This window comes from Polyodon spathula, chromosome 6 (genome assembly GCF_017654505.1).
Source record: "Polyodon spathula isolate WHYD16114869_AA chromosome 6, ASM1765450v1, whole genome shotgun sequence".
NCBI lineage: Eukaryota > Metazoa > Chordata > Actinopteri > Acipenseriformes > Polyodontidae > Polyodon > Polyodon spathula.
Window position 1 is genome coordinate 26,318,195 of NC_054539.1, and position 10,688 is coordinate 26,328,882.

General features: G+C 36.6%; 1 protein-coding gene across 2 annotated transcripts in view; it reads right to left on the reverse strand.

The window, feature by feature from the left end:
* Positions 1-8,165, reverse strand: part of LOC121317076 (transport and Golgi organization protein 1 homolog) — a 30,485-nt gene extending 22,320 nt beyond the window's left edge. For both annotated transcript variants that reach the window (XM_041252667.1, XM_041252666.1), the window contains exons 1-4: positions 7,997-8,165; positions 5,612-5,745; positions 5,038-5,124; positions 1,784-4,733 (exon numbers count right to left, since the gene is read on the reverse strand). In XM_041252667.1, coding sequence (XP_041108601.1) covers positions 1,784-4,733; positions 5,038-5,124; positions 5,612-5,745; positions 7,997-8,144 — 3,319 coding nt within the window. In that variant the 5' untranslated portion in view covers positions 8,145-8,165. The remainder of the gene's footprint in view (positions 1-1,783; positions 4,734-5,037; positions 5,125-5,611; positions 5,746-7,996) is intronic.
* Positions 8,166-10,688: the final 2,523 nt, after the last annotated feature.

The following is a 10,688-nucleotide window of genomic DNA, read 5'->3' on the forward strand; positions in this document are numbered from 1 at the left end:
AATTCCAGGTTGTAAGGCAACAAAATAGGAAAAATGCCAAAGGGGGGGTCAATACTTTTGCAAGGCACTGTATGTGTGTGTATATATATATATATATATATATATATATATATATATATATATATATATATATATATATATATATATATATATATACAGCTCTGGAAAAAATTAAGAGACCACTGCAAAATTATCAGTTTCTCTGGTTTTACTATTTATAGGTATGTGTTTGGGTAAAATGAATATTTTTTGTTTTATTCTATAAACTACTGACAACATTTCTCCCAAATTCCAAATAAAAATATTGTCATTTAGAACATTTATTTGCAGAAAATGACAACTGGTCAAAATAACAAAAAAGATGCAGCGTTGTCAGACCTCGAATAATGCAAAGAAAATAAGTTCAGATTCATTTTTAAACAACACAATACTAATGTTTTAACTTAGGAAGAGTTCAGAAATCAATATTTGGTAGAATAACTCTGATTTTCAGTCACAGCTTTCATGCGTCTTGGCAAATTCATACCCCGACAAGGAAAATGAAATTAATAGCTAGTTGTAGCACCTTTAGCAATAATAACCTCTTTAAAATGATTCGGATATTTGTCAATGAGCTTTTGGCATGACTCTAGTGATTTTTGACCATTCTTCAATGTAAAATTGTTCCAGTTCATTCAAATTACGAGGACTTCTCTTGTGCACAGCCTTCTTCAACTCATGCCAAAGTTTTTCAATTGGATTTAGATCAGGACTTTGACTAAACCATTCCAGAACCATGATTTTGTATTTTAACCATTCGTGTGTTGGAATGTTCAGTTGCACATAACCAAGTTTTGCAGCGGAGGGTTTCAGATGATTGGCCAATATCTTTTGGTATGCAACGAAACCCATTTTACCATTTATTGGTTCTCAATTTCCTGTGCCATTAGATGGAAAACAGCCCCATAGAAGGATATTACCACCTCCATGCTTGACAGTAGGTATGGTGTTCTTTTCTTTGTACGCCTCACCACTGCAACCCCCACACTGACGCGGGCGAGACAAAGATGAGCACACGCGTCCTCCGAAACGTGTGCCGTCAGCCGTCCACTTCTTTTCACTCTGCAGGCCCGCCATGCCGCTACCTTCACAGTTAGTGTCGGAGGACCACGGTTGGTGCGCCGTCAATTGTGCACAGCCCCCTGGAACTCCCGTTCACTGCCGCCAGTGGAATAGCCTGGACCCGAACCGGCGATCTCCAGACTATAGTATAGGGCGCATCCTGCACTCCATGCAGAGTGCCTTTACTGGATGCGCCACTCCGGAGCCCTGTATTTATATTTCTTTAACATTTGTTATTTGTAACAGAAGCAAAAGGAAAACATATGCATATTACATCCATCTATCTATCATATATATATATATATATTTTGTGGGAAGGGGGAAGAGCCAGAGAGGAACACCGGGTTACAATTGATTTAATGAGGCCCCTGCTTAAAAGGGTGGGAAACCCTGCAGTCAGGGCTGTGTACGCCAGGCTGTGTGAAGCTGTGATTGTGAGAAAGGGGGAAGGAAAAAAAAAAAAAGGGGTACTGTGGTAACCTGTTTGTTGTTGAACTGGTAAGCGGCTCAGCCATCCGGTTTTATAGTTTAAAGACTTCAAGAAAAGTTTAGTTTAGAACTCCATGTGTTTATTTTTGATTACTGTAAATAATAAAAGTGCATGAAAGTGCTTAAAATGTACCATTTTGTGTCTGCTGAATAAAGGGTAAAAATAAGTCTCAGCCATATAAATAAGTAATACCTGTGCTTTCTGGAATCTGGACACCCGGAGCCAGTGGAGTGCTGTCACTTGCTGTCGAGTACTTCTGCCTAAGATAGAATGCCATCTCTTGGAAGTCATCCAGCACAGCAGCTTCTTCGTCAAACATATTATTGTTCATTTGCACTATCTCAGCATACTTAACTTCTCTTTCATCCAACATCTCCTCAATCTCATCCAGAATGCTGGTCTCTGAAGATTCCAAGATCCTGTCCAAAGACTTCTCAATATCTTCTTTAGTCTCACTTTTCTGCCTGGTAAGCTTGAGCTCATCTTCCAAGTCTTGGAACATGGCCTCTACTCTGAGAATGTGCTGGGGGCCAAGATATTTTAAGAAACGCTCCACACGTTTTTCATCAAAGTAGCCTTTGAGAAGAATAAGTTTTCTTACACCATCACTGTGCTCTGGCTCTTCCGCCACCGGAATTTCAATTGTAGTATCTACAATACTATCCTTTTCACTCAACTCTGGTATATTTGCTTCTATATATTCTAAGCCATCGTGCTCCCTTCCTGAATTCTCTTTAATCGGTGCTTCTTCACCTCCTGCACTGTTGTCTTCTGCTCCTATACTGTCAGTTTCTGGTTTAGTTACTCCTAGTTTAGCTATTTTTTCTGCAGGTATTTCTTTTATGTCAGAATCGATACCCAATAAATCATCTGCTTTGCCTGTTTCAATGTCATCCTGAATAGCAAGGTCTGTTTCATTGTGTGCTTCTTTAAAAGCACTGTTATTTACATGTTGTGATTCAACCTCTAATTTGACATCAGATTGCACACTGACAATTTCCAAATTTTCAGTTTTGCTGGTGATAGTCATTTCTTCTCCACGCTCATTTGCTGTGTTATTAAGATTACTGTCCACAGTCCCAGTACCGAAATCAGCAGCTGCAGCTACTTTAGCATTTTCATCTTCCAATAATTCTTCTTCTTCTTCTTCTTCTTCTTCTTTAGGGATATCAAGTTCAGGTTCAACAGTCTCTTCTGCATTTAGGATTTCCCCACTTTCTCTTATTTCTGACTTGTCTGTACTTTCGTTCGCTGTTTCACTGTTTGCTTGTGGTTTCTCCTTGTCCATTTGTTCATCAGTATCTTCTACTGTGGTTTCATTGACAAATGTCTTGTCTTTTTCTTCTGAAAACAATTCCTCATTTTCAAAAGTATCAGTCTTTCTTGATTTAGCCACAGTCTGATCTGACGGTTCCTGCTCAATTTCTTTTAAATAATCTTCTGGACCATTTTGCACTACATCTTTAGGTGCTTCTTTGTCCATTCTTAGTTCCAGTTCTTTGCTCACAATTTCTTCACCAAGGTCTTTCATAAAATTTTGGTCAACCATATCTTCATCTTTTAAATTTGTTCCTTCTTCATGCTGTTCAGAGGCTTGAGAAGAACCATCTGATTCTATGTGCGTGGACTTGTCCTTGGTTTGAGAACCATCCAATTCTTCCATAGACCTGTCCTTCAAGGTTTCTTCTTTTTCAGCATGTATTTCTTTCTGTTGAAGATGCAGTGATTTTTCAAAATCATGTGCATTTTCTTGATCTTCTATAACTTCTTTTGAAGATGTTTTAGACAGTTCAGAAGACTCTGAAGCAAGGGTACTGTCTGCAATCAATGCAGATTCATCAGGCTTGAATCCACCGCCATTATCTGTAGATTTAACTTCTGTTTCTGAATAAACAGATTCATTTTTTAAATGTTTAACCTCAGATTCATAATCCATATGTTCATTAGTTACTCTTTTCTCCAAGTCCTCGATTTCTGCTTCTGGCATTTCCAGAATTTTCTCCTGATCTTCCATTTTTTCAGAACCCAAAAGGTATATTCGGTCTTCATTGGGCTCCTCCTCCTTGCTCATCAGATATTCAGCATCACCTTCCTCTTCCTTATCTTCAAAATCAGTTACCTTATTTGTTCTTTCACCGCCACTCACAATAGCAAATACAGTATTTCCCAATGTTGTCCACAAGCTTTTATCTTCAGGTATGTCCTTCTCTGTTGCATGGACTTCATATATCTCACTCTGTTCATCCGACAGGCCTTCCTGTTGATCTGGACTCTGTTCTTCAGAATCATCTTCATTGTCTACCTCTGGTTGAATGTTATCTTCTGAATAGGACAGCAAAGGTATTACATTTGAAGCCACACTTGACTCATCATGTTCCATTTCAAAACGTTGATGTGTTTCTTCATTATCTTCTTCGAAGCTGAAATCATCATAGACTGGGGTCACTTTCCGTGTTTCCTCCTCACCGGAAACAACTGCATCAAAGGTGGACTCCATCGTGGTTTTTAATTCAGGAATAGGCTGCTCTTCCAAAAGCTCTTCTGCATTGTTTATTTCAGAGCCATCTTCTTGCATGGACGACAAATTATCTTCCCCCTGAGAAATGCTAGTTTCTTCAGCATTATCATTTGGTGTTGTACTGTCATCTGGTGAAGAAGATTCTGTGTTTTGATGTGCATTGTAGTCTGTTAAAGGGTGTGGCACACCTTCATCTGTGCTTAGGGCTTGGTTTTCTTGTCCTACTGTATTTGTAGGGCTTTCTGTTTCACTTGGTTCCTCTTGAACATTTTGGGATGTTTCAGTGCCTAAAGCATTCTGCTTTGATTCCTTTATTAGCACATCTTTATTTTGTTCTTTATCTGAAACACTGCTGCTGGTTTTGTTATATAGTATCTCAGTTTTATTGCCACCAGCTTCCTCACTGCTGCTATCTTCAGGAGAGTTTTGATGTTCTATCTCCTCAGCCTGGCTCTTTGCATTTGTGCTTTTCTCTACTTGACTATGCAGTGGTGGCGGAGAGCTAGAAATTTCCGGAACTCCAATGTTAGTTCCTTCCAGTAATCCAGGAGGCCCCAAGAGTTTATTTAGATCATAAATATCAAATTTATCAAGTCCACTGTCAAAACATACAAAATCTGTTTCCTGCAACAACAAAAAAATATTTTAAAAGTTGATCAAATTACCATATAATAATTTGAACAAAATTTAATTGTCACAAACAAATCAGAATGCTATGCATTTCTTCATCAAACATCACTTGCTTGATGGCAAGTAATTGGAATTTTCTACTGATTATACAAAAAAAGGTTATATCTTTCTAGGTAACAACATTGTGAGAGACATCTAGAATACACTGCCACCTATTTGTAGTCTCCTTGGTGTTTAGTTTATTCAAGGTTTTACTGTATTTAAGTAGTTAATATGTAGAAAGAATTCAGCAACTCACTTCTGTTGGAATTTCTAGCTCTTTTTCAGTGTATATGTGATTAATTTCAAGCAAGTCCTTTGGAAAGTAGCCAAAACTGCTACCAACCTAAAAAAAAAAAAAAAAAAAAAAAAACATACAGCACATAAAAACACAATTATATTAAGGGATATAATTTATTATTTTTTTTTAATCAAGATTCTTTAGTAATACTGTGAAAGGTTTGGGCTATACATGTGAATAGAATTACTCTTAACAGATATTACTGCACACATGCAGGTGTACTGCCACACTTTTTTTTTTTTTTGCAAATACTGACAATAACTCACAAAACAGAACCGTTTCACAAATAGTTTCTTAAAGTATGTTTATGAACACAATGAAGTTTGATATTCTAAACTGCTGCTGTCTCCTCTAACAATTTAATGAACTTAAACTTTATTTTATTTAAAAATGTATAATTTGATAAGCATTCTTTAAATAACTAACAAGTTAAAGCTTTGTGAATCTGGTTCCATTATCTAACTTCAAGCGGTATGCAAACTTTCAAAATACAGTAATGTAAATTCAAAACAATGTAAAACCCAATACTTACACTTCCAGCCCACACATCTGTTCTTCTTCCCGCCAGCTTATAGTAAACATATATTGTCTCTCCCTTTTTAAACTTGAGGAATCGACAATCGGGGCCTGAGAAGTCCTGTGCAGCTTTACCGCGACACATTAAGACTTGGAGAGGGGAGAGAAAAAAAATCATTCTGCTGCATTCTGTCTGTAAAACATTACAGTGACATTGTTTTGCTTTGTTTATTTTTTAAAATCAGGATAGATAGATTCTTCATCTTATTAGCAAAGCAGTCCCTGGGAACAGGGTTATGCAATACATGGAACAGCATTAACTGACTTTGAATAAGTGATGAGGAAGAAGTTTGTGTGGCAAGCCGTTTTAACAAGAAGTGGAATTCAAACTGTGCAAGGAACTGTTGCTGTATAATGGAGACACAACCAATCTCCGAGGTCACTTGACAAGCGTGCGTTCATATTATTACTAGCATTTTTGGTAGTAGTAAAATGTGACTGTGACTGATAAACTGCTTGGAACAGTGACTTAAATAAAACTTTGTTTTTCTGCAGCTGGTGCTGCTGCAATGCAAGCTTACTGTATATATTGCAAGCAGCCTTAATTACGTGTACATAAACATGTACTTTTATTTGCATTTAAAAATGATAAAAACATGATTACTGTTCTCTATAACGTAAACTACAATTCTATTTATACGGATTGCCAGTAAAATAATAGATTTTTTTTTTTTTTTATATATATAGAGCTTAACAGAAGCAATATTAGTTATTTATTTAAATTTCCTGTTGTACCTATACCAAATAAACGCGACGCTCTCAAGGTCAGCAGTTCGGTCATGTGATCTATCTCACGTGCACTAAGCTAAACATACTGTTTTTACTATGACTTCGATTTTTGAATAACACATTATTAGTTTGGTCAAATAGCAGAATTTGGTAACTGTAACCTCTTGTCCATAAATTGCAGTACTTCTTACTACTAAAAAGAATGGTCCCAAAATATTATTTTGTAAAGGTTCTTTTAAAACTTTATTTTAAATCACTTATTAATAATAATAATAATATTATTAGTAGTCGTAGTCGTACAAGTGCAGTGCGGCTATTGGCTACAAATGTTACCAATTACAATTCTATGGAATACAATCCTTTCGGTACCATAAATGAGGAGAATGCGTTTATATTAGGGCTGCTCCGATTAACAGATTAAATCGGACCGATTAATCAACTAAATAGTTGATCGCAGAATATTTATTTTACAATTTAATCGGTCAGGTGTTTTTTTTTTTTTTGTTTGACATTTTGAACTCCATTCCCCAACATCCTCTGCTGACAAAGAATGTGCGCGACAAGGCTTCCCGCGTCTGTTCGTATTTGGTTTGTTGTTGCCACACGCGCATTTCTTAAACGTCCAGAACGTTCTTCAATGTCTGCATTTACTACAAATAGTGCAGGCTTTATTCATTTTAAAACAGTGTTGGTAAAAATTGAGTTTTTATGTTTAAGTTAGATGTACAAAGTTCATTTGAACAGAGTTGACTGTGCAGTGCAGCATCTATTTTTCACGATTCCTTAATTTGGCCTGGCATGGTTTCAGACGAGTAAATGTCTAGTTTCTAGTAGCGTCACAAGCTGCGACTATAACGTTTTGTTTTATTGATGTTAGTACTGTTACATTACATTACTGGTCATGTTTATCTATACCGATTTTTACTAGTTTATATTGTGGAACTTGGGTCCGCGAGTTGTTTTAACCGATGTTTACCCGTTTCATGGTCCTAAAAAGTGTTTTTATTTTTTTTTAAATGCCGAAAACCCGGAAGCCCTAAATATAATGTAAAAAATAAATAAAGGTTGTTGGAGCCATGAGTTTTATATACGGTATATTTGCATCAAATACAAAAAAATAAAAATAAAAAATACAGTCAGTTCTTGTGCATTGTATTTAGCTATTAAACTCTTTCATGAATTGACGTTGTTCTGTGAAACTTACATTTACAGAAATGAAAAAAAAAAAAAACGCTTTTAAAACGACCAGATTCCCTTTGGGCTTATGCTATTTTAGATTTTATCGATCTGTTTATGTGTTACTAATACTATGCATGACAGCCACTGTAAGATTGTTACCTTTATTAAAAATCTAAACAGATGAATCTATCGATTAATCAACTAATGTCCAAAAATTAACCGATCACAAATTTTAATCGAGTGACAGCCCTAGTTTATGTCTTAAGTGCAACCTGTTTTCATCTGACATTCAAAAGCGCACATTTGGGTACGGCAGCTATGCAAACTCTTAAACTGCCGATCAGGTCAGACTAAATCAATTGGACTAGGACATCTTTTTCCAGAAGTAACTAACATGTACGTTTTTAAAAAGAACAAATTAAATAGCACTTACTGCTACATTCTTCGTCTGTGCAACGCTTGAGATCTGAAAACCTCCTGTCTATTGTCTCTTTGGATAAGGATATAGCAAAAAGTAGATTTAAAAGGTGTAAATACAAGATGAAAGCGGCCATTCCGGCAGCCTTGCTATGCCTGAGCATGAGCACATCGAACCGACACGTCAGCAGATCCTCAGGGCTGGAGAACAGGAGCTGGGTGCAGGATGTGAGGAGGATGGAGTCAAATTACCCAAATTGATTCCCACCAGAGATAATTTAAAGCGAAAGGCCTTAAGTATGCTTCAGAACCCGCAGTTAGTAAAAAGACGCGATTTAAAAATTCTATTTTTAATTATGATATCATGCCATGAGGCTGGTCAACATTAGACCTTTCCATTAGTTTTTTTTTACACCATATTCCAAAGCTCTTTGTTCTTTTATATTAAAAGAGCCCAACTGTAGCATACTGTATTATTACATTATTGAATTATTATGCACATGTACTTAGTACATTAAGTTTATTTGATCCATTTTGCTCATATATATATATATATCTACTATATATATAGACTATATAGAAACTATTATATATATATATATACTTAATATAATTAAATAGCCTGAGGCTACTACTACATATTAGCGACTGTACAACAAGTAGCCATTGCTCAAATTACAGGGACCAAGGGGTGCCGGGCCTCCATACTTTTTTTAATTCGAAGGTGCAGCAGGGGTGGGGTGACCCTCTAACTTCTCACCAGGGATGCTAGAAATCTGCTTAGGGAAGCTTTTCTATCTTGGTAGACATTTCCTAATACTACTACTAATAATAAAAATCTTTATATAGTGCCTTTCATAGTGGACCACCATCACAAATTGCTTTACAAGATATGAGGCTTGTGTGTGTGTGAACTATGCATCAGCTGCAGTCACTTACAACAACAGCAACATCTCACCTGAAAGAGAGCACAAGGAAGGAGGTTAAGTGACTTACTCAGGGTCACACAATGAGTCAGTGGCTGAGCTGGGATTTGAACCAGGGACTTGCTGGCTGTTTCTTTGACTACTGAACCACACAGCCTCCTGAGAGGCTAGTTTTTATATTTTGTGAGGAAAGTCAGTTTTTGCCAATAAGCTAGACAATTAACGTAATGAACGCATGAGTCGATATTGCTTTCCTGTGTAATGTTGCAATGTAACTCTCATTCTGTTATTTATTGACTGCATTCTAGGAGGATGTCATGGCCCCACTTTCTTTTTTCTTACGCCTTTTTCGGGGGGTGGGCCTGGGCAGTATACATTATTGGGGGGGATGTGACTTGACAGCTGTAATAATCTAATTGCACATAAAAATAAATCTTGTACAAAGAAAACCTATAATGTAAATATCTGGCAATTACAACCTTAAAATGACAACTCTGATGATGGTTTAAACTGGGAATATTATATAATAGATATTGTCATTATTTTAAAAGTGTTTGTGACAGGCTGGTGAGTAGATTGAGGCTCAGAGACAGAGTAAAGGCAAAAATACAGTTCTTTATTAAATAAAATAATCAAACAAACAGGCACAAAGGCCAACAGAAAAGAGGTTCAAACAAAAATAAGTGAACTTACAAAAGTAAATTGTCAGGTTCCAAGGCTTTAACACCAAACAATAAAACAAACAAAAAGGCCTTCATTCTTCTCAAACACAACGCAAACTCCCAAACCAAAAGAACACTTTTCCAGAAAACACTCTTGCAGCCAGGGCCTCTCCCCTGGCTTTTATCCCCTGTGGCTGGAGCCCAATTAACCAATAATTATTCAATTAGAGCTCCAGCCATATTCTCACATGTTTTTCTGGCAGGGAGAAATTTAACCCCCTCCCTGCCAGTTCCAAACACATTCATATAGACGGGGAGTTCCCCGTCAGTGTTATTATAACGATTTAACACAAATATTATTGCACATAAAAATAAATTGCACATCGCACGACCACGTCTTTGTGGTACTTAAAGTTAACCGCTATTATTAAATAAAATACAACATGATTCAGTAAAAAAAGTGTTATTAATATTAAGGTGTTTTCCATTTTAACCACATATAACGTAGCTTTAATAAAGATCCTGACAACATTTTTAAAAGTAAAACAATTTTCTGAAGTAAAGTTTACCGACAAAAAATGGAGACAGCTTAACCTTGACTTTAAATTATAAAATTTGCATGTGCGCACAAAGGCTAAAAAAGGCAAACGCTAACTTATATCACGGCTAAGTTATTTCCCGTGACACCGGCTCGATAAACAGGCTATAGCAGACCTGTGTTCTGAGTTGTAGACTGATTTACAGAATCCTACTGCCTGGAGTTATGCCTTATCAGTGCATGTCAAGATTACAGGTACCTTAACATTTTATGCAACTGGCTCATTCCAAACACCAGCTGAGATATATCATGTCAAAATGCATTAGCCAGGTAATGGCTGCTTTGGTTAAAAGAGCAAATACTAAGGTCGTTTTTCCTATAACCTCTGCAGCAAATTAAAGTGAAACATGAGTTTTATGAGTTAGCATCATTTCCGAAAGTACTTGGAGCTATTGATTGCAGACATGTTCATATTCGTGCACCTTCGGAGACTGCAGACATTTACCAAAATTGGAAATGTTTTTGCTCCATGAACATGCCGCTAGTCTGTGACGTAAGTTTTCTCATCACCAATGTTTTTGC